This window comes from Tamandua tetradactyla, chromosome 5 (assembly GCF_023851605.1).
Source record: "Tamandua tetradactyla isolate mTamTet1 chromosome 5, mTamTet1.pri, whole genome shotgun sequence".
Taxonomy (NCBI): domain Eukaryota; kingdom Metazoa; phylum Chordata; class Mammalia; order Pilosa; family Myrmecophagidae; genus Tamandua; species Tamandua tetradactyla.
Genome location: NC_135331.1, coordinates 11456792 through 11481378, shown reverse-complemented (window position 1 = coordinate 11481378; position 24587 = coordinate 11456792). Strand labels below are relative to the sequence as shown.

The 24587-nt window shown below is 40.4% G+C and overlaps 1 protein-coding gene across 2 annotated transcripts; it reads left to right on the top strand.

Annotated features, from left to right (window-relative positions):
- Positions 1-6077: 6077 nt before the first annotated feature.
- PPP1CC (protein phosphatase 1 catalytic subunit gamma) lies at positions 6078-23776 on the top strand. 2 transcript variants are annotated; one of them, XM_077159841.1, is made up of 8 exons: positions 6078-6347; positions 14642-14773; positions 15742-15972; positions 19527-19631; positions 20704-20927; positions 21136-21270; positions 22426-22486; positions 23384-23776. In XM_077159841.1, the coding sequence occupies exons 1-8, from the start codon at positions 6293-6295 to the stop codon at positions 23452-23454; spliced, it is 1014 nt and encodes a 337-aa protein (XP_077015956.1). In that variant the 5' UTR covers positions 6078-6292; the 3' UTR covers positions 23455-23776. The 2 variants fall into 2 exon arrangements, with proteins under 2 accessions (XP_077015956.1, XP_077015957.1); XM_077159842.1 differs by lacking the exon at positions 6078-6347 and adding an exon at positions 7867-7900.
- Positions 23777-24587: the final 811 nt, after the last annotated feature.

The following is a 24587-nucleotide window of genomic DNA, read 5'->3' as shown; positions in this document are numbered from 1 at the left end:
AGAAGAGAGTCGGATAGAGAAGGGTTTCAAAGGTGTTCCCAGCTATAAAGCTTTATTTCTTTCATTCAAAAAAAAATTTAAGTGAAATATGGCCAAATGTTAACGCTCATTCCATCTGGAGTGTGGGTAGAGGCACCCATGGGTGCATTTTGTTCTGAGTTTAAAGCATTTCATTAATTTTTTTTCATCAACAACCTGTACTTTGTCCTAAGTGTTAAGTAGATCATTCACATTTTTTTTTTCCATCTCCAACCAGAGAATTGGGGAATTTCTATAGTACATGAAAGAGTTTAGACTTTGTGGTTGAAAATCCAGCATTGCCAGCTTGTCTGTTTACTCTGTGAGCTTGGGAAAGTCATTTCACTTTGCTGGGTCTCAAGTTCCTCATTGGAACTAAAGTTTGGAGCTACTGAGGATGAACATAAGATCATGCAAAGTCCCCAGCATTGGGCCTCAGAGATGCTGTTACTGCACATTACAGAAGAGGGGAAGGCTGAACTAGCCTGGCGTGTTTCACCTGCTAAGGCAACTTAATGATTCACCCAAGACCCCACAGTAAGTCGCTCATGGAAAATGTACTAGAACTCAGTTCTTCCAATCTACAAATGCAGAGCAAGGATCCATGCTGCTTCTCCTAGTTCATACTTGAGGAACTTGATAGCTTAGAAAATATTTATGCCCATATGATCCCCAAATCCCCTGGCTGCAGGGGCTCAGCATAGAACAGTGGTTGGGGAGCACGGCCTCCGGTGAAGGGCTGATTTGGGTTCAAATCCAGACTCTGTTGCTTCTTAGCTGTGTGTTTTTGAGCAAATCAAAGACCTCGATGACCCTGGTCTCCATTTGTAAAAGGGGAATAATGACTGCACATAAAGCTGGGGGCTATATGCAAAGCCGGTGCTAGGACAGTGCCTAGAACATGGTAAGCATTCAATAAACGGTGGCTATGAGTATTAGTAGCCGAAGAGAGAATGAAATGCATGTGGCAAGCTCGCCTAAGCAAAATAAGGGGTATCGCCTTCACAAAGCACTTAAAAACAGGGTTAAGAGTATTGGGAGAAGAATTTCAAAATCGTTTTCCTGCAGGCCCAAATGCTTTAAAGCAGGATCATTTGGGCCCCCATGGGGCATCTGGCACTCTCTGGAGACAGTTTTGATTGTCACACCTGGGTGGGTTGGGGGGCGGTTTGTCCTACCTGCATCTAGTGGGTGGAGGCCAGGGATTCTACCAAACATCTACAATGCCCACCACCCCCACCCCTTGCCTCTACAGCAAAGAATTATCTGGCCCAGAAAGCCGAGGCTAAGAAACCCTGGTCCAAAGTGAGCTCCCCTTTGCCAGAGGAAGTTGCCAATGGCCATGCAATGCACACTCCAGATCCGGGGACAGCTTGCTGCTTTCCTGACTGCGGAGTGAGTCATTTTGTGAAGCTCAGGAACATTTAGCAAGGCGGTATTGGTCAAATTAGCAAATCATCCTAATTTGTCCGTTGGGTAAGTAGAGCTGGAAGGGTGTTTGGGGCCTTCACAAAGAGAGACTCGCCCAACGCCAACGAAGACTCATGAGGACCGAAGATGGTTCAAGAGATTTCGAAAGAACCCATCTAAATGTCCCTCCTCCGAGAAGGATTCTGGGAACATCTGAACTCCTGGCCCAAAGAATTCAATTTCCCTCATCCCTAAAAACGCGACTCCTCAGTTTGATGAAAGGAGGTGTGAAGTCAGATAAATCCGAGCCCTGTCCTTCCCTAGCTGGGGTTACAAATAATCTCCTCTTTCCCAGCCTAACTCCTAAAATGGGGTGAGGATGAGCGTCAAGATTCTGCAGGAAAAGCCGTGAGCACAGAAACTGTCACATAGCAAGCACTCAGTAAATGTCAACTATCGCCGTCAGCATTGTCACCATTATTTTTACCAAGTCCCCAAGCACGTGGGAAGGTAAATTCTCACAATGACCTTCTGAGATGGGTGATGTCATTCTCACTTTGCAGATGAGGAAACTGAGGCTCAGAGTGATAAAGCCGCACCTGTCAGCGGCCTTCTCCCTGGTCTCAGGGCTCCCACTCCTGCCCACCTACAGTCCATTCTCCCCTCAGCAACTGAAGAGATCTTTAGAAAATGAAATCAGATCTTATTTAGGTGAAGATGCTTTCAGAGTTCTGATGCTACCTGATATGTCATGATCTAACCTTTCTTTATGATTTCGGTATCATGGAAAAAAAGAGTAATGTTATGGTTATATAAGATGAAACACTAGGAGAAACTGAGTCAAGGGTATTAGGGACCTCTCTGTATCATCTTTGTGATGTTTCTGTAAATAAAAAATTATTCCAAAATATAAAGCGTCTTTAAAAATATAAAATCAGATCATGTTACTCCTTGACCCAAAATCCTGCAGTGACTTCCCATTAGGCTTAGAATAAAATTTGAATGACTTTCCGTGGCCTATAAAGCCATGAACCAGCTGGCCACCTCTCCGACCTCACCTCCTAATACTCTCTTCCTCACTCTACACTCCAGCTGCTCTGGTCTTCTTTCCATTCCTCCAACACGGGAAACTTATTCCTGCCCCAGGACCTTTGCATTCGCGGTTCCCTCTGCTGGGGATGCTCTTCCCCGTTGCAGGTCTCCCCATGACTTCCTCCTTCTCATCCTTCAGGTCTTATTCAAATGTCACCCCCTCAGAGTCCCTCTCCCTATGTGGTCACATGAGCCCTTCTAATTTCCTCATAGCAATTTACCACTCTCAGAAATTATCTTCTTTGATTGAGTTATCTGTTCCTTTCCATCTTTTCCACCAGATTGGAAGTTCAACGAGGCAAGGACTGTCTGGTTTGCTTACTACTGTGTCCCCAGCTTCTCGCAGAAGGCCTGGAGCCTTGTAAAGCCTCAATAAACATTTTCCAAAAGAATAAGTGACTTCTGGTAATTTCACAGGACATTGAAATAAAGCTGCAGGCTTTACCAGAAAGCTTCCATTCACTGCAGCCCCCACACATGCTTGTCTGCCTTGTGCCATATTTTGGAAGGATTTGAATTCACAACCATCTTTTACAAATTGAAACATTTCACATAAAAATCCATATATCCAAGATCCTTTGGAAAAAAAAAAATCAGAGAATCTGGCCATACTGGGCTCATTATGTTCCCCATGGACTGGAGCTGGGAAATGGACACCCCCTAGCTGGGGAGTGGGCTCTGCAATTCATAAAAGTCACTACTCAGCCAACGTAATTCTTTCGCGCTGTCGGCCTGGTCCCCGTAGGCTTCGGATCCCCCTCAAACTCTAAAGGGTCCTGAGAGATACTACTGGTTTTCAAATATTTTAGACATAGCCCCTCTTTCCAAATCTCAATGGAAGCTCAATGTATTAGATAAAAGTAAGGATAATTAATATTGATTGCATACTTACTGTGGGTTATGCCTCTACTTTGCTGGACTCAAGGGGTTGGAAACAGAACCCGTTAGCTCCCACCCTCCTCAGTAGCTCTCTAAGAAAGTTCTGTAGATCCAAGGAAGGCAGTACAAAAAGAAGTAACATTTAACCCACTCTCCTCATTTTACAGATTGGCAAACTGAGGCCTAGAGGAGGAAGGCACCCTTCAGTAAATGGCAACACCCTTTCAGGTGAAATGAATGTGTCTGCCTCGTCCTTAGGGAGACCACCAGCATTGATTATTGCAGAAACAGGCCAATAAGGAATCGGTTCTTTCCTCTGTGAGCGGTTTGCCGATTCCCAGGATCTGTTCACACTTAGCCGTGTGAGCTCGCTCTCAGGCTCTGAGTCGGCTAATTCCTTTAGGCATGTGCCAGCGAAACTGGACTCTGGAGGGGAGTTGCCCAAACTTACAGTGGCATGTGGACAGAGGCACAGCCTATGTCCCAGCCCAGACCCAAGTCCTCCTCCAGAACTGATGATGTCAGTGGAGGTTAACACACCTTCCATTTTGCAGCTGGAAAATTACGGCACTCTTACTGTGGGAAGATACATGCGTGGGTTGCTCCATTGGGTTCTGCGTTTATGAAGTGTTTGGTGTGCGCCAGGATTGTGTCAGGGGCTGGGAATTCACAATGGGGATTTATTGAATATGAACGCTTTTGCTCTCAGGCTCTCCTGAGGTTCCAGCCTCTGACTTACTAGCTGTGTGACCTTCAGCAAGTGACCTAGTCTCTCTGTGCCTCAGTTCAGCTGTAAAATGGGGATGGGTAGGGATAGTACACAACACGTAGGATTGTCTTGGGGATTCAATGAGATAATGTTTTGGCACAAATGAAGAAAGTGAGTGCAGTGTTTGTTTTTTTTCTGCCGCACTTATCAGAAGCTGATATTTTTATTTGAGTCTTTGTTGATTTACTGTCTGGCTGGCTTACTAGCTGACTGTCCACGAGAGAAGGAGCTTGTCTGTTTTGCTTCCCGGCCTAGAACTATGCTTGGCCAGAGTACATGTTCTGTAAATATCTGTTTGCTGAATGAATCGCAGTCTTTCATATTCCTGCTGTAATTGCCTTGGCAATGACATGCCCTGCCCACCGCGGAGCTCAAGGTCTCGTGGACTCCTGTGTGAGCCATCACAGCAGTGCTGGGCACCCGTCAGAATGTCACCGACTGGGCTCGGTGCCCTGGGCTTACAAATGACACTTGTGTGGCTTTTGGTGGCCAGAGCCTCAGCACGGGGGAGTGAGCTGGCGACTCGGGAGAGTGGAGTTAGCGGTTGTGCAGAGCCGGCTGGACACCAGCTCCTCCACTCCAGCGGCGACAGGGGCGCAAGCCAGGACGCAGGGGGCCTGCCTGGGCCCCTTGGAGGGCGCTGCTTCCGAAGATGAATGCCCGCAGCGTAATCACCTTGCTAGTATTTAGGGATGGGGATTCGGGCACCCTGCATGCCTCGAGAAACAAACTGAATTTCTCTGTGGGAGCAAAGGGCCTTGCAAACTTACTGTAGGGCGCAGCAGGAGAAGAACGGATTACTGGGAAAGATCAGAAAAGAGAGCACCTCCAAACCCAGCTAAAGGCGATGCGCAACCCTCGGAAGCCGCACACTTTCTGCCCCGCCCTGAAGAGGGATGCCCGCTGGGGAGGCTGGGAAGCCCGAGGAAATGGACCAAAGTTTCCCGGGGTGTCCGCAGAATTCGAGACCTCCCCCCGCACTACCAGCCTCTGCCAACTCGTTCTTCCGGCCAAAAACTCAGAAATCTACACATTCTCCCTTTATCTTCTGCAAACTTGGCTCTGATTAGATTGAGGGTTACCGTTCCGATGATACTATAACTTCCCGAGTTTCAAAAAGATTATCTAAAGATAGAGAGGATGGATATTTTCTTTGGAGGATGACTTTTTTTTTTTCTGAATTGCACGGCCAGGTACCGGGAATCGAACCCTGGTCTCCAGCATGGCAGGCGAGAACTCTGCCACTGAGCCACCACCCTGTGAGCCACCGTCCCAGGATGACTTTTTAAGCTTTTTTCTTTTTTAATGTAAAAACTCACAGAAGTGACACACAAAATATACAGATACGCACATTTCCATACCTTAGAATAAACAACAATATTTTGACTTATCTGGGAAAGGGTTTTTAAAGCAACCAGACAAACCTCTCCTTTCTCCTCTCAATCCCAGAAAATTTGAATGCAAAAGAAGTCTACCTACTTCTCTTTAATAATCTCCCTTTCCACTCCCAAACCAGATTTATTTTAAAGGGCAAATTCCAGGAGCCCTTGAAATGCCTAGTCGGTCTTCCACATGCCAGGTCTGAAAACATCTGGCCTCAAAGAACTTGATCCGACGAAGGCCGAAGTCGCTAGGGCGCATATCTGGACCGTCCCCTCCAGCCCCAATTCCCGCGTGCAACTTTACAACTCCCGCTCCGGCCAGAAGGGCCTATTTGCTCGGCCCGCTTGGCGGAAGGATCCCGTGCGCTCGCAAGTTACGCTCAACCGTCTCCTGCCCCTACCCGCGCTCTGGCTCCGCCCCCTTTCCAGCGTCCGGACTCCGCCCCCTTCGGCGCGCCCTATGGCCCGTAAAGAAGTCCCGGCCGGGCCGCTGCACTCCCCCGCTCGCATCCGTGCGCCGCCCGAGGCTGGCTAAGCAGTCATCGGCCATTTTGTTCTTCTCGTGGTTCCAGCGGGGAGAGAAGGAGGAAGCAGGGAGCGGGGCGGCTGGGGGGGGACCCGCCGCGGCTGCTGCCACCGCCGCCACCACCGTCTGTGTGCTCGTGGCGTGGGAAAGGAGGTGTGGGTCCCGAGCGCGAGCCGGCGGTGGCGCCGCTGCGGGAGGGTCGGCGGCGGGAAGGCGATGGCGGATATAGATAAACTCAACATCGACAGCATCATCCAACGGCTGCTGGAAGGTGAGGGGGGCGGCGGGCGGGCTGAGGGGAGCTGGGCCCAGGGGCGGCAGGCGGCCCCGGGGCTCGCGGGAGGGGAGTTGGGAAGCCGGTTGGGCTTGCGGCGGTGAGGGGAGCGAGCCCGCAAGTTGGCCCGCGGGGCCAGGGGCTGCCGCCGGCCGGAGGGAGGCCGGGCCGGGTCCCGAACCTGACCCAGCCCGCGGCCTCTCCCGGCCCGGCTCATTCGTTACACGAGGCTGCAGCCTTCCTCCTGCCTGTAAAATTTGAAAATTCCGCCGCCTACCCCCACGTTTCCCACCCATACTCTCTCCTCCCCCATCCCCCCCTCTCCCCCCGGCAAACTGGACGACGGGTCTTGGGAGAGGAGATTGGGGGGGCTCGGTTCAACCTGCAGGACGGCGTGTACCGTGCTTTATTCTGGCCAGGATCGAGTTTCTGGTACTTTTTCTCAAAAAGCAATTTATTAGGGGAGTTGGTTTCATCGGGTTTGGGGGCTTTATTCATATCTTGCTTTCTTTTTTGTGTGTGTGGACTGGGGTCGGGGTTCCATTTCTTCATACTTGGTAGTGAACGCTCATTATCTGAAGGGGACGTAAGAATTCATCTCTCCCTAACCCCCAGATAACCTTTTAAGTTATCCTTCCTTATCTTCGATAGGGCTCCGCGCCCTTTTTCATGAGCGTGCTTGTGAACTTGAAATCAGCGATGACTGTGTCATTATCTTTCCAGTGTACCAGGGTCTGGGTCCAGCGCTTTGCGTTCTTCAGATTCTAACAATAATAATAGCCAACACTTCTAAGGACTTCACTATGTGTCTGGCATCCCTTTACAGATTTAATTTCATTCTCATAACCTTATGGGGTAGGTGCTATTATTTTTCCCGTTGTACATACGAAACTTAAGACACAGAGAGGTGAAGTCATTTGTCCAAGGTCACACAGGTAGTGACAGGTTTCAAAGCCAGGAGCCAGAACTCTCTACATTTCAACTCTCATCCTATAGATGACCCAATGTGTAAAGGAAAATGGAAGTGTCCCATGGTTAAGAAAAGGTTAAGTTAAAGCTTTCGTGTTGGCGGACCTAAGACTTGTGAGGTGCCTGGCAATTGATTCTTATTGATATGGAAAGCGGTGAGCTTCAGATTTTAAAGAGGGAGGCCACATAGAACTACGTGGGTATTCCAGAGCATATCTCCTAATACAAACATCTTTCCCAGACTTTGGAAGAGTTCAAGTAATTCTCATTCTTGATTTAGGCACTAAATCGTGTAGATTTGTCTGAGTTTTAACTGCTTTTTGCCTTTATGCTGTCCTAAAATATTGTTGGAATTTAAATGTGTGATAGAGGAGAGTATGAACAGTTGGGCACCTCTGGTGTTAGAATTTGCAGAACTTTTGAAGTAAATCATTAAAATGAAACTCCTAAAAAACTCTTCCTTTTCTTAAATCAGTGCCTTTTTTTTTCTTTTGCAGTACTTTCTAGCTTTCTTAAAAGAACAACCCACAGAATATGTATAAGAAACCCTGAAGTGCTGTTAATGACACTGCCATTTGCAGGTGAAATCCTTGTCATTCAGTTCCTGGGATTTATTATAAGAAACACAGGCTATAAAAAATATTCAAATGCTTTCCGTACTAGTCAGTACAGTTCTTTGATTTCTGTGTAGCAGTACTCTGTTAGAAACTGATTAAAACTTTTGCAGTGGGAAAGAAACTTTTATTAAATATTTTCATTTAAAATCTTAAATTAACTATACTTCTGTACAGGAATATATATATGTATTTAGGTCTCAACTGAAGTTCTGGTTTTGCCCATAATTGTCTCTGTAGTCACATAACAGGCTTTGTTAATTTAATCTTGTTGCCTTGATGAGCTTGGCTCATGTAAAATGAGATCAATCACTGTTTCTTAATAATCCCTCTTAATGCGTTATGCTGTACTTGAAAACCAGATTTTGAAATTTTCATTTTTCACTACAAATAATAGAATAAAGCAGTGCATTTTAATTCCTTGGGAATACTGTAGCTGCACAACATAGTTAAATTCTTGTCTCATGGATGTTAGATTGGCAGGGAAACAGTTGAAGAGGATTCCTTGAGGATAAGTATCCATCAAAGTTGAGAGATTCAATAAAGTTATTGAATTTTGTAATGCCCCAAAAGCCTTTTTCAAGCCTAAAAAATTTAATTAGATTAAATAAATCTGAAAATGGAGAGAAAAGGAGTTTTGTGACATTGTTAGACATTTTTTATGTGTTCAGAGTGTCTGATCTTTATGGTCAAGGACTGTACAAGCTATCAGTGTAAGTCCTTGGTTAGCACTGAAAAGACAACTCAAACTTAAGTCCAGTTTAAGAAAAACAGAATGCTGGTTTAGACCTTACTCACTAGCTTCGCAGTTCTTTTTCTACTATAAATGTTTAGTTTTTCCTTAAGCTGAAGTATCACTTCTGTGTCCCACCTCAGAAATTTTATCCAAGGAAGCTCTGCCTTCCTGTTGATAGATAAATTATTCAAGTTATTTCCTAGTATGACTGAGGTTCACTTATATAAATACTACACAATAAAACTTGGGGGATTTAGAGAGAAAAGAAATCAGTATTCGGATATTGTACATTGGAGAAAGGTCAGTTTTGAGGGCAGACTTATTTTGTAAGCGACCCCATTCAAGGGTCAGTGATGGCTAGCGCTTTTCTTGCACAGCAAGTGGTTGTAACTTACTTCACATTGTAGTTTGCAAAAGCATCTTTGTTCTGAAGATAGCTGTTGTCAAATTGGGAGTTCGTGCCATACTGTAAAATTGCCCAACTTGTTTGGTGATCTAAACAGAGGTTCACTAGTAAGGGTTCTTTTGACGATAGTATTCAGATATTCTGAAACACTAAAATTATTAAAATAACCTAGGTTTCTGTATACTCATGTTAAAAAGGCAGAGGCTCCTGGTCCTAGAGGTAAGAAAGGACAGACATAATGTCAAAAAAGAGTTCTTAAAATGCTGAGAAAACAACAGTGATCTTTTCTAATGAGACATCTGCAATTATTTTTTTGCAAGTCAATTTTAATAGTTGGAGGCTTTTCTTGTAATCTGTTAATATAGGAATTCTGTTAAAAAGAACAATATCAAAGTCATATGTTTCTAATTCTAACTTCTGAGAAGCCTGTGTTGTGAGCCCCTTGCCCTTCTCCCCTTTTGCGTGTCAGTTGTGTACCCACATCCTCTCCTGCTGGGAGACAAGGAAAACTTGACCAGTGATAGATGATCTGCAGCTTGAGAGTTTGACAAATCCATTTTTTAAACCACGGCATCAGAAGGATTATTGTTGTGCCTGCAGTGCCTTCATGCCTATTAGCAGGAAGCAGTAATGAAATATGTTATTTGGTTTGTTTGAAGTTTTATGTACATGAGCAGAGGTCCAGGCTTTCTGCCTTAGAATAGGCAGCACTGGGAAAAATGCCTTAGTAGTAAGTAGCCTGTCAGTCAGCAAGAGAAGTTGGTGAAAATGTTTTATGCCTTTGAAACTAGTCTCAGACCTGTGACTGTTTCGCGAAAGCTTGTGGCAGTCTTTCCGCTTGGCTAGGTGAGGATTGTTGATCCTGAAGCATACAATTGGGCTTATTAGTCGACCTTAAAGAATGAAATGTGAAAGGAATGATCTGGGTGTGAATTGCTTTATGGATGAGAAAACGAACTGGAAAGTCTTATTTAAAGTAGAAGTCTTCCTGCTGATGTCTTTGCAGTAAAACCAAAAAGATAATACTTTTTTGTGGTTTATATTTTTTCCTAGAAAAGATTCAGTCTGTGAGAAAATTTAATGTTGCAGATATTCACTGGTAGTATTGTTTTGCTGTAAGTTCTTCTTTTCCTAAATCTGTCACATACCGTGAGGTTACTGATTCATTGAAATGAATATGATGTGGCATACTCTTAAGATTACCTCCTATGGGCGGGCCGCGGTGGCTCAGCGGGCAAAGTGCTTGCCTGCCATGCCGGAGGACCTCGGTTCGATTCCCGGCCCCAGCCCATGTAAAAAAACAAACAAACAAACAAAAATACAATAAAACAAGAAGATGTTTCCTTTCCTTCCTTCTATCCTTCCTTCCTTCTCTCTGTCTTTCCTTCCCTTCCTCCCTCAAAAAAAAAAAAAAAGATTACCTCCTATTTTAATAGGATTATTAAAATAGCAAAATTTCTTGACTGATTTTTGTATAGGTTGTGCCATTCTCAGGTTCTAAAACTTAATTATTCCACTGAGGCTTTGTGCATGTGTGCTGTTCTTTAATATAACTTTTCTTTTTTTCAACAATTAAGGACCAACTATACTATTTTTATTCCTCGTAAGTAACCCCAAAGCAGTCTTAAACTTCCTTTCAAAACTTTCATCTCTTTGCTTGTTGACTGGTTTCAGGAAAGTTACTCTTGTTGATGAGAAAAGCTGACATTGCAGATAGTTGCTGATGTATTTTTACTTCAGGTTCTCAGTTCGTTTTCAGTAAAATTACATGGAAGTTTTTATGATATGCTCCTGAACCTCTGCTAACATTTCTGAATCTCTCTTTCTAGCCAGATAAAGAAATGCTTTTACTTAAAAAAAGTCACACTTAATGTCTAAGTTGTATTTTAATGTATTAATCCCTAACCTACATGTTCACAATGTCTGCTGACTTTATTTCCATGCAGTTCCTAGAATTCTCATTTCTTAGAAAATGCTATACTGTAGAATGGAATTTTTATTTGTTGGAGTATGTTGCATTTCCCTGAGATAATTTGATATCTATTTGAACTTTATCTATAGGTATCACAAGGTAACAGTCTTGAAATTTTCCTCCTAGAAGCTCCTTTTTGTGCTAGTTTCTCCCAGCATGCGCAGAACCCGGTCAGGGCTTTAAAACTCTAGTGAGTGTTGACTGGTCTACATAGGTGTGAGCCACTTACTGCAGAAATAGTTTCCTGAAAAACCTAGAGTTGGGTACTTATTCACTAGTCTGAGACTCTGCTAAGAAAAGATACAGGTTGAAACCAGAAGCTTGCTGAAAGTGAACTTTCCTGCTAGGTGATCTGCCCAAGCTTCTGGGCAAATTGTGAAATCATTAATGATCAGAGTTTTCTGACCATTGAAGCAGGGAACCCACCATCTTCCCATCAGCTGCGTTTCTGGAGATCACTACCATGTGTAGTTTGTTAAAAGGAAACGCTAATGTGATTGTTCTGGGAAAAAAAACATTTTTTGTTTGTTTCTTTCTTCCCTCAAAGAGTATCATCACTCTGCTTTCCCTTCTCATCTTGTAACACTTTGATCACAAAAAGGTGATCACAAAGAGACTTTAATTTTATTTCAGTTTTATGTTCTTGGGCCCATAGTAGTGACGTGATTTGCCCAAGGCTGCCTAGACTTGATAAAGGAACTTTGAGCTCCTGGCGCTCCAGTTCAGTACTGTTCTCTTACCATTTTCTTTTCATTGTGTATTTGAAGGGTTTGTCTCTTCCCTCTTGTCTTCCTTTCTTACTATTTTTCATTGAAAAACACAGCTCCCGTTTATGCGCAGTGTTCATTCAAAACTTGTTTCTTCAGAGAATTCAGAGTTTTAGAGACATTTCAGGCTGAAGGATGGCTCCACCTAGAGCTGTATTTTCTCTGACTTGGTAATAAATACAGCCCTTTTAATGGAAAAAAAAATATTTACAGACCAAAGCTAGGTACAAACTAGTTATGCTTATTGCTCTTATTCATCCATTAGGCCAAAGTGATTTTATCATTTGAATCCAAACAAAATCCCCTAAGCCAATAAAAATTAAATTAGTAACTTTGGTTTAATGGTAGGTTTGCTAAAGCAATATCAAGCTCACTTGATATTGACTTTAATGGTCGAATGAGACAGCCTCAGAATATTTAGTCTGGTCCTATGTTTTTACTTCAGTTCTAACTCAGAAAAATGCCTGTTTTCATAAATCTTTTGCACAAAACAAATATTACGGCTTCGATTGCAAATTGAGGATGATCAAGCTCTGTATTTAATCAAACTGCCAGGAAGCAATTCTTGACTGCCAGTTTAATGGAGGGGGGGATCATTTAATAACTGTAAAATTAAGGTGAATTTAGCAGTTGTTTAATCTGTATTAAATGCTGTCTAATCTGTTAGAATCAAAACAGAAAATTTCTTCATTTCCTGCTACTAACTTATAAATGAACTGTTAAAAGGACAGAGGATTCTTGTGCTTCCACTTTGACAGTGACAAGAACTGTGTCTAGTACAAATACTTCTAAGTTTAGTGTGCCCCTATGCTGTGTGAGGAATTCTGTCTCTGGTCACTTTTCATCTGTTCAGATTACCGGGAGACCTTTCTTACAGTACACTCTGACATCCTTTGCAATGTACAGTCATGATTGTAAACACAAGTGCAAGCCCAGGAATTAGAGGCACAGCAAAATGTGTGCTGAACCTGTGTCATTCTTAATGAAATGGAAACATTAAAATTTTTTCTTAGATAATTAAAAGGGGCCCGTGAAAAAATACCATGGTTGTCTAAAAATATTCATGTCGGGAGGGCTGCAGATATTTCTCATCCAACATTTTAAAAGAATAATTCTTAGGACAAACTTTGGTAATGTGGCAGTCTCTAAAACTCTCCTAAGTGCTGTACAAATACTAATTCTTTTTAAGTCTGGAGAACAAAAAACTGAATGTAAGAAGGGCTGTCCTGGTGGGAGGCTGTAGGTTGGAAAGGCTGATTGCTTGGCTTGGATGCAAAAATGAGGCCTCCACCTGTGCTATCTATAGTTTAATTTCAGCCAGTAGAAAAAGGAAGGCCTTTCTAGCCATTAGTATTCATAAACAAGCAGGATGGCTACCCCTTGTTCAGAATACTATAAAGAAGTCTTACTTGGTGTTGAAGACCTGATTAAATTTTTTTAATCATAAGATTTTTTCTTTTTTCATTATGAAATATATCTACAAGAAGGCAATAAATTGGCAAAATACATTGTAGCAAGTAGTTAGAGAACAGATTTCAGAGTTTGGGATGGGTTACTGTTCCTCAATTTTTCCTTCTAGCTACTCCAAGATACTGGAGACTGAAAGAAATATCAATCTAATTAGGACTCATATGTGTAAACTGTGTAATTCTCCTTTGATCCTTCTCCCGATCTTTAGGGGCATTTGGGCTCTCTGCTTTTTAACTTTTTTCATATTGGAAAAGGTTGTTGATAATACGGGATAGGGGTATGGATCTAGTTGCTGTTCTTGAACAGGTTGGCCTCTCTGGGTTTCAGTACTAATCTGGTCTAGGAGCCCATCTGGTGGTTGTAAGTTTCTGGAAAGTAATCTTAGTACATGAAACTTTATAGATTCTTAGATAGAGCCTTAGGTGTTCTTTAGGGTGAACAGAAATGGTTTTGGTTGGGGTTTGGCAAACCATGGTAATAAGTGATATCTAGCTAAAGCTTGCATTAAAGTAGCCTCCAGAATAGCCTCTGGACTCTATTTGAACTCTCTTAGCCATTGATACCTTGTTTTTTTACACTTCTTTTCTGCCTTTTGGTCGGGAAGGTGTTGTCAAAGCTACATTGCCAAGGAGATTTTCACTTCTGGATGTCCTGTCACATCTGGGGCAGGGGAGGATGATTATTTTACTTGCAGAGTTGGGCTTAGACAACAAGGCTACATCTGAGCAACAAAAGAGGTTTTCTGGAAGACTCTTAGTCATAACTATAGGTAGGCTTAACTTCTCCACTACAGAAATAAGCTTCATAAAATTAAGCCTCAGGATAAAGAATTGGGCCTATTCACGGTATCAGGGGTTTCCCTGGTGGTAAAGCTTAATAGTTCTATGTTTTTTCTCCCATCCCTCAGGGCACTTTGCCAGTACATTTTAACTGACTGTCCAACATACTCTTGGATGTATCTGAGTATTACTTTAAGTTAAACAGAGTTATAAACCCTCATTCTCAGTCAGGTGTTTGGGTTGTTTAAATGAGCTGTCCAGACAGGTTAAGTTACATTATGTGCTACAGAAAATTTAGGTTTTAGACAAATAAACCTCTTTTCCTTTGGTCTCATGTAGTAGGTGGAGTTCTAGAGTACAGAGCTTGTTATACTTACCCCTCTAAGATTTTAAGAATCTTATTAGGCATGAAAGCCATATTCTTTGTACAAGTCTTAAAAATAAAGCCAGTCAGAGCAAGTGACATCATGTTTTTGCCCCCTGTTCATCTGAAATTTCTATCTGTTCAGATACTTTTAATTTTACATAAAATCATATATTTACTTCATTTGACTAATTGGAGTTTTCATCTCTTACAGTGAGAGGGTCCAAGCCTGGTAAGAACGTCCAGCTACAGGAGAATGAAATCAGAGGATTGTGCTTAAAGTCTCGTGAGATCTTTCTCAGTCAGCCTATCCTACTAGAACTTGAAGCACCACTCAAAATATGTGGTAAGTTTTAGCATGCCAAATGGGTATCTTTGATTTCATGATTGGGTAGCATAAGTCATGATTCTACTTATGACCTTGTTTTAGCCAGCATAACCATCTACTCTTTATGAATAACCTGGAGCTACTTAAGGTTAAGTTAAATATATATATTTTTTTAAGTAACTAGCTTTGAATGGACTTAGTTTACTTAGAATTCCAATTTTCTAAAAGTGATTTTTTTTGAAAGATTGCCGAAAATGGAATGAAACCAAGAATGGAGAACTAAGAAAAGGTCTGAACTATGTGAAAATGTAGGGAATTATATTTAATCTTAAAGTAACAATGGTTAAGAAAAACAACTTCCTCGATTCTAGCTTTGTGGTTTCAGCTATATGCAGGATAAATGCTGATAATTGATATTTTTAACTCAACAACACAGTGTACTTCATGTAGATAATAATATATTCCTCTAGCATATTTGACTACATTGATAAAATCCTATGTGTGTTTTAAGGTAAAGTGCTCTTTGGCATTATCTAGCAGGGAGAAATTCAAAACCTCATGTGTTGGTGGGGAGAGTGTGGGCCTTTGTTGCTGCTGGCCAGGGCTCCCTAGAGAGCGGTCACTTGCTGACACAGTGTCTGTGACTGTCGGGCTCTGATATTGATCAACTGGCCTGAGGGGAAAACCGACTTACTTGGCAAGAAGGCAGGCATAGGCACTGGTACTCCTTTCCACAACATAAATTCTTCATTACTTGAGTTTTGCATGAAGTGTTGGGCAGACACGTGAACATTTAACATTTTTATTAAGCTTGGTTGAGTTAAATATGATCCAAGGTTGGAAATTACTAAGTGTTAACGTTCAAATTAGACTCATAAGAGGTTAATGCCATTGTGTAATAAGAGTAAAGAATGTCTTTCCAAAGGTTTTTTAGTCTGTTGAGCCATAAATATGGAAACACAATGTAACAAAATTCTTGCTTGTAGGTGATATCCATGGGCAGTACTATGATTTGCTTCGACTTTTTGAGTATGGTGGTTTCCCACCTGAAAGCAACTACCTGTTTCTTGGGGACTATGTGGACAGAGGAAAGCAGTCATTGGAGACTATCTGCCTCTTATTGGCCTATAAAATCAAATATCCCGAGAATTTTTTTCTTCTCCGAGGAAACCACGAATGTGCCAGCATCAATAGAATTTATGGATTTTATGATGAATGTAAGTTCTTTTGCTGTCTAAGGAAGAGTTATTGGCATTAAGATACTTTGTCATAAACTGAATTGTCACATACTTCTTTTGTTAAGGTTTGTGAGAGTTTGGATGCTGTGTTATAATCTCCCATGTTTTCTGCATCATTACCTTGCTTTTATCTTAGTTTTTTCTTTCTTGGGCTAGAAAAAGAACACTGCCTCTGCAGTATGATAATGTCCTGGTTTCTGTTAGGAAGTGATGGATCAGCTCAGCAAGTAATAATCACATTGTTTGATTCTCTAAGATAGTCATTGTGAATATGATCAGGTAAAACTTAGTTCTTAGTACAACTCTATCCAAAGAGGTAGGTCGTTTGTTTTGGTTTTTTTTTTTTGTTTGCTTGATTTTGTTTTTTGTTTTTTTTTTTTTTGCGTGGGCAGGCACTGGAAATCGAACCCGGGTCTCTGGCATGGCAGACGAGAACTCTGCCTGCTGAGCCACTGTGGCCTGACCGGTAGTTTTGTTTTTAACAGCTTTACTGAGATATAGTTTTATTCCATAAAATTTATCTATTTTAAGTGACTTCTAGAACTATCACTGCAGCTCCAAACTTTTTTGAACACTTCATGTAGATGGATGCTTAAAATATGCCAATTTGTTTTTAAAATTTGTGGTGTTGGGCTAGTGTTTTCCTTCTGGCACATATGGACCCAGGAAAAGTGCTGAAAGAAGAAAGCAGAATTGTATGCAAGTATTTTTTATGACCCATTTTGAATCTCTGACTTGAAAGTTGGTCATTGTTTAGTTGGTAAAAGTTAGAAACTATTCTTAAAGCCTTGGAAATGGTTTTGGTAGAGGGGTTGTTTAAAGTGACTATAATGGCATTAAAAAAAGGTTTTGAATCCTTAGCTCCATGCTTTTGTGCTCGTCATTTCTACCAGGAGAGGGTTCTGATTAGGAAGGAGGGGCGGCTAAGGAATTCAAGTTATTAACACTAGTAAGAAAACCACCAGACAAGTAAAGCACTGTGGCCCACTTGGCTACAGTCATAGCCTTGTGAAGTCTCTCAGGGTATGATGTTTTTTTGCCATCTTAATTTGACACAGGTGTGTTCAGCCAGTTATTAGTTAGAAATGCAGTGCTGAAAAGGTTAGGTTTGAGCCCTCCTGCCACCACCCTCCCACAGCTAGATGTTTCCTTGGTCTTGGACTTTGAAGCGCTTCCATCTAGCGGATGAGATTAATGCTCTTGGAAGGCTACTGGGGAAAAGGTCCTTTGGGTTCTGGCCTGACTTGTCCCAGCAATAAGACTCTGACATTGAGAAAGAGGCTGTATCAGAGAAGTACTGGCAAGGCAGTGAAACAGAAGCAGGAGTTTTTTTGTAATAAATTATGTTTTGATATTTGTTAGATGCTGGTACTTAAAGGGATTAGGAAAGGGTTCCTTTTTACACAGCTGCTAGCTCAGCAAGTACTTTGATGTGATGAAGTTCAAATCCAGATAATTCTGTATTGTGACATATATCCTGACAATATTGGCTACACAGTTTTGCTTTATATTTAATTCAGGAGCCTTTAAAAATGATTTAAAAGGTCACCTTTGGTCTCAACTTTGACTCCTGTTTGGCCATCAAGACACATTTCTAGACCTGTACTCAAGCTTCTCCCATCAGACAAATATAATTTTCCATCCAATGTACTTGTGGACATAAAAGTGTCATCTGTATAGATGACTTTAAATCAAGATGGTTTGCAGGCTTTTTTTTTTTTAATCCTTCGGTCGTTTTATTAAAATGAAAGTTGAAGTGTAGATTTCCACACAGCAATTAAAAACCACTGCTTTAAATGATATGCTTGGTCCCTAAGTAAAATAAGTATCCTTTATACCATTTCCTATTTTTGAGTTTTATGGGTAAGGTGATGGGAAGACTGAAACATCTTATGAAGTAAAATGTGAATGGTTGTTGATCCTTTTCTGGTACCTGAGCTGTCTGGTCTGTATTAATATGAAACTGCATTAGGAATTGTGGTTCAACATCATGAAATTTAGAAGCTTGTCGGGGCTCTGGTGATTACCCAGGCTAGACTTTGTTGGAGCCAGGTATTCTTAGCAGTCTGAAGTGACCTTTGGGAGGAAATGTAGTGAGGACAGAAAGCAGGGGCCCAGGACTTAGTTAAGATGCTCAGAGAAGAATAGGAAGTTTTCGATGGACAAGCCTGAAAGATAGCAAAGGAATAGGAAAGAGGAGCTGGAGTAACATGATTAAAGAAACAAGAAATATAGGTAGGCTTCAAGAAAGGAAAGTATCACCAGTTGGCAGTGACAAGTGCAGAGGAAAAGGAAAAATACAGGCAGTACAAGAAAGGGAGCCACTGGGTGATTGTTCAGAGAGAGAGGCTTCAGTAGAAGAGTAGACACCAGAAGTAAATCACATTGTAAGTGGAGTTAAGACAGTTGGGCCTCTCTTTTGTATTATTGCTAGTATTATTTTGAAATCAGAGTTGATAATTGTGCACAGGTTTCCCTTCAGGCTTAAGGGAGAGTTCTGTTATGCTTCCAGAACCCTCCAGTGAAGGATGATAGGGACAGAGAATTAAGTGTTTTCTAAAGAAATATAAAACAAGATGAGCTGTGGTGAATTATACCACAGTCCTAGAGAAACCAGAGCAATTAGGAGGAAAGACAGACAATAGTCTTCCTCCAGCAAATGATATATCAAGATGTTTGTGGATTTGCGTTACATCCTAAGCCCTGTGTAAATCCCACCCCCCACCCCAAGAAGAGGTACAGGTTTCAACCTAGAAATGCCCTTTTGCTCCCCAGGATAAGAAAGGAGAAGAGGCTAAGGACAAACTCCTGGTTTCACGATAAAGAGGTTGTGCTTTGGCTTTCAGTTTTCTTAGCATGGTGAGGTACAGGTGACTCAGGCACCCCAGTAGTTTGGTAGTCCCCAACCAGTTCAGACAGAATGACACTTTAAATGTTTGTGAGTTTGTTTTTAACTCAGAACTTAATTTTCCTGTAAAAACAATGCCTTAAAGAATTTATAGTTCTTTTGTCAGAAGGGCATTCTGATTCTAGCATACATGAAATCACAGGGTTGGTGAGGGCAGTTTAGCCACACTAGTATTGTTTCTGTGGGAAAGTTCTGAGTTTCTAAAGCATAATGTTAGGAACAGATAGCTGTAGTGCCTGCAATAAGCAGTCTATATTCTCTATACTTAGTATGCCTTCTGCTGTAAGGATTGAGGGACTAGGGGTTGTCTGTTATCAGTAGGTTATTAAACAGGAAAAAGGAGGAGGGTTAGCTCTCAGAGATTAGTTTGTAAATTGCCTCTGTAAATAGGGAGCTTACCTGTCGGTTGAGATTGTACAAAACAGACTAGGTTTCAGTATTTCCTGTGAAAATTGAATTGTTGCTTATAGATCAAATAGTTCCAAGTGTCATTTCCAAATATCACAAGCTCTTTGGGGTTTTTAATAAATGGATAGTTTTTATTTAGTTAAAAGGTAATCAGAACCTTTGCTTTGGGACGTTTATTCTTAGCGCAATCCCTTTAACCATCCTAAACTTTTTGTAGGTAAAAGAAGATACAACATTAAACTATGGAAAACTTTCACAGACTGCTTTAACTGTTTACCGATAGCAGCCATCGTGGATGAGAAAATATTCTGCTGTCATGGAGGTATGCAGGCTGATTTTAGTTCCATGTAGATTACAATTCCTTCTAAAGGATAGACACTTTGGTGTTCAGGAGTAATTGTGTTAACTTCCTCTGTCGCATTACTCTTCTTTGTTGATACATGGTACCACGGTTTTACCCTGGTATACTTGAGGATAACTTTGGAAGAAGTTGAAGTATGTTAAAGGAATTATAGGTTGTGTACCAGTTTGATTGAAAACAGAGCAAAAAATATTTTAAAATATTAAATGAAGAGTGGATTTGCTGTTCCACAGATCCTCTAGAATATTGAAAATGTAAATAGACCTTCCATTTGAGAAATTTTTCTGACTGCAGTTTTTAGAGGCTATTATTTTTCTTCAGTAATTCAAAGATGCTGTCTTCTACATCTGAATTGGAATTTCAGTGTTGCTTTGTTCGGTAATTGTGCTTCATATTAAAGCAGTAATTGCAAAAAGGGGGATTTCTTTTCGAAATTAGGTAGCCTTCAAAAAATCAATGTAATGTATTTTAGTAGGGGCATTATCCCTGCCCCTCCTAGACTAAATGGGTTTTAATAGAGTTGGGCCTGTGATTTGTAACACAAATGGTCATAAATTATATCTATGCTGGTCCAGTAGATTTGAAACTCACTGTAAGTGTGCTCCATCACACCTGAGTCGCTATCTTCTATGCCCAGGTGTTAAAGTAATCAGTAATAAAATATAGTATGTACATTGCCATTATTCTCATAAGCTCAGGGGATTGGGCACAGTTGTAGTTTAAAAGTCACAGGATTTTAATTTTATAGAATTCTGTAATACTGAGGTAACCACCTCCAAAAGCATCCTCTGCCCTATGGATTAGAATAAATTACTGGACTTACTCTGTTGAAGTTTTTATTTATTTTTTAAAAACAAAACAAAGAAATATAATTACCCTAAAGGATGGATCATTGGCAAAACATAACTGTAGATCTTAAGCTTAGATATTAGTCATTGAGTCTCTATAGACTGTAGTGTTATTTGTTAACAGTGATAGCATCCTTTTAAAAGTTATTTTCTTCTATTTCCTACCCACCCCCTTCATTTAATAGGTTTATCACCAGATCTTCAATCTATGGAGCAGATTCGGCGAATTATGCGACCAACTGATGTACCAGATCAAGGTCTTCTTTGTGATCTTTTGTGGTCTGACCCCGATAAAGATGTCTTAGGCTGGGGTGAAAATGACAGAGGAGTGTCCTTCACATTTGGTGCAGAAGTGGTTGCAAAATTTCTCCATAAGCATGATTTGGATCTTATATGTAGAGCCCATCAGGTATTGATTTTGAATTTTACATGTACACTTAAGAGCATGTGTGTGAGCACAGATTCTCCTTGTTGATTTTGGTGGGTAGGTATTGCTTATTTATACAAAATGTCTCTGGAAACAGTCTACAGGATATCAGGCTCAGTGGGAAACTGAAGAGTGGTTTTACTCATCATAATTTTGCCCCTACTTATAATGAAAAAATTTTCTCCCCAAGGTGGTTGAAGATGGATATGAATTTTTTGCCAAGAGGCAGTTGGTCACTCTGTTTTCTGCACCCAATTATTGTGGAGAGTTTGACAATGCAGGTGCCATGATGAGTGTGGATGAAACGCTTATGTGTTCTTTTCAGGTATAACATGTTTTCAACATTATTTCCTTTTATTGTATCTCAGTTTTTGCTGCTTTAAAAAAAAATAGTTTCTGCCTATTGTTCATTTTTATTGAGTAGGTTAAATTTTTTATTTCCCCTTAATCCAGCTTTAGTAACTTAAATGTTAAATATTTAGCAGTAACTTAAAACTTAAATATTTTAAGAGCCCATATATTACTCTATGGTAATATAGTACTGTGAAAATATTCTTTAAAAAATTTTCATGGGCCCTTTCCCCTGGTGTTAATAATTTAATGGTTTTTATATTACTTAAATAGGAAAAACATTAGACAGCTTCTTCACTCCTTATGCTTATGGCTCTTTTACTGTAATGCCAAACCGTAGTGTCACTGATTTTCTGCTAAAAATGAGATCACCACCTGTACATGAGATAGTACTGTTGCTCTGTTATTACTCGATTCTACTACCACGTTGTTCTCATCTAATCTCTACAAAACCTTTGTTCACCATGACGTAATTTGGCCTTCATTTGACACAAAAGCATTCATTTTTACATAAAGTCTGCTTCAGTGTTTTTCTCACTTGTTCATTCGTAAGCAGAAATACAGCAGCTACTGGAGTCATGTGTCATTTACCAGTTAAATACATTAAAACTGTAGTAGCTTCACCTACTATGGTGAATGCCCACATTCATCTTCCTTCGAGCATGTGCTTTTGCTGTGCATTTGAACTGTTTAAAAAAAAAAAGCAATACCAGTTATTATATTGTGAAGAGCTTGCAACTCAGATATGAAAGGATCCCCTAGGGGTTGAGAACTACCTTCCCACTTAGACCAGGATGGGTATCCTAAAGATACTACCAAGTATACGCTACAGAAAGTTGTTTTATCTAGAAGCAAAATAACATGCCCAGATTATATATTTTATCTGTTCATCATAGCAAGGTTACAAAAATGTTTACATGCTTGCTTGATTTGTATTAATATGCTCATTAGGCTTTCGGAATTCTGAGGCTTTTTTGGGGGGGCTTGGGCAGGTTCTGCGAACTGAGCCAATTTTAAACAAATGAAATCAAAAAGCTTTCTGAACAGGAGATTTGAGGGAAGTTAAAAGAATCTCAAGATGTGGACCAAATATGTTTTCTAAAATGCACTGTCTTTGGAATCTTTTCAGATATTAAAGCCTGCGGAGAAAAAGAAGCCAAATGCCACTAGACCTGTAACACCACCAAGGGGTATGATCACAAAGCAAGCAAAGAAATAGATGTCATTTTGACACTGCCTGGTTGGGACTTGTAACATATAGTATATAACCTTCATTTTTAAAACTGTAACGTGTACTGGTCAGCTTGCTCAAATAGATGTATGTTTGTGGGGCACTCCCCCTGCCAATTTTGATTTAATGAGTGGCATTTGCTGGTTATAACAGCAAATGAAAGACTTTTCCATTCCCAAAAATAGTATTTCGTTTTGTTTTTTAATTCTCTATTCCTTTTGCAAACAACTTCAATGATGGTGTTAAAACTGTACACCCCAGGACATTTTAACCTGTCTAAGGGGTAGGTGTACCATTGATCTTTTTTAATTCAGTACAACTCATGAATAATGTAAATGTTTGTTTTCTTTAGGATATAAAGAGAGCCCTAGGGTGCTCTGAATCTGTACATGTTATTGTTATAAAATGCATACTGTCAAAACAAACCACTGTGAACATTTTTTTAATTTTAAAAATTTGTTTCAAAGGGATTGCTTTTTTCTCTCATTGTCTTATCATGTACAAACTAGTTTTTATAGCTGTCAACATTAGGAGTAACTTTCAATCTTGCCAGCATCACTGGTATGATGTATATTTAATTAAAGCACACTTTTCCCCTACCGTATACTTAAAATGATGATTAAAGCCATTGTTTTAAATGTTTGTGACTCTTTCCTAAAGCCAAAGTTTCTGTTGAGATCTATATTGACACTAGGTGGCATGGTTATGTACACATGCCATCTTCTAGGGGATTCAAACAGGTTTTTGATTTCAAATAGCAATTAGTAATATAGTACTGTTTAAGATATTAATGATTAAAGTTAACATTTTGTACAATTTCCATATATAGTCTATTCATTAAGTAATCTTTTTACAGTTGCATCAGGCCTGAACCCGACCATTCAGAAAGCTTCAAATTATAGAAACAATACTGTTCTATACGAGTGACCGATTATGCTTTCTTTGGCCTACATTCTTTATTCTGCGGTGAAGTTGAGGCTTATAAGTCAAAACAAAGGAACTAACTTACTATCCACCAGTTTATACAAAACTCACAGTATCTATGACTTTTTTAAACTAAGATCTGTTAAAAAGAAATCTGTTTCAACAGATGACAGTGTACAATACCATGTGGTAAAAATGAATTCAGACTTATTAAATGAAGAACTTGTTAAATCCTCTCAGTGTCTATTTATCAGCACAATACACACAGGAGAACTGTTGATGGCATAGTGAATAGAATTTAATGAATAAATTACTCTGGAAACCACACAGGCTCAATTTGGATTTGTCTTCCCTCAAACATTCTTGTTTTCCAAAATGGATTATAATACAGATGCTCATATTCTTTGAGCTCTAACCTGGATATAAATAAATTTCTGAAAGTCTAAAATAGAGTGGTGAGATATTTATTTGGAGAGAAGGAACTTGAGCTGTGATTTTTCCAAATCATGTGACATAATCTCTGTCCATGCTGTTTTCTCATCGTCTGGGTTAATTTGAACTTGGTAAGTTTAATAACTACTTTCTTTATTACTTTGTCTTGAACAACATTTTCACATACAGTTCTTTGAATCTTTTCCGCTTTCCCTATTTTGTAGGGAACACAGTGTTGTGTTGTATTATATTTGTCATAAATGTGTCAAACATTAAGTCCTTATAGGACATGAAATGTTGGTGAAGAGCATAGCATTTGGAAAGCACATCAATTAAAATCTTGGTTTCCTTTAGGGTGTTGGGGAAGGAAATTTCCTTGTGAGGAAATGTTTGGAAAGACAGTGTGAGGTGGAGGGACAAATTTAGGAGCCTCTCCCATCTGCACTAACAGGCTCTGATCCTGAAGCATCTGCTTCTTTGGGTCTCTCCAGGTGAGGGAGGTCAAACCTCATGACCGTCTAAACTTTCAGATATTTTATTTTCCACAATCTCCCACGTTCCTTTGACTCCTCGAAGAAAAAGATGGGCAAAAGTTGATCATGTCAAAGGCAAATTCTATAGGCCTTTGTTTCATGCCCTGGATGTTATCAGTTGTGTCTTTTAGGATTTCACAAGTCTGCAAAGTTCTAAAATGCCAGGGTTAT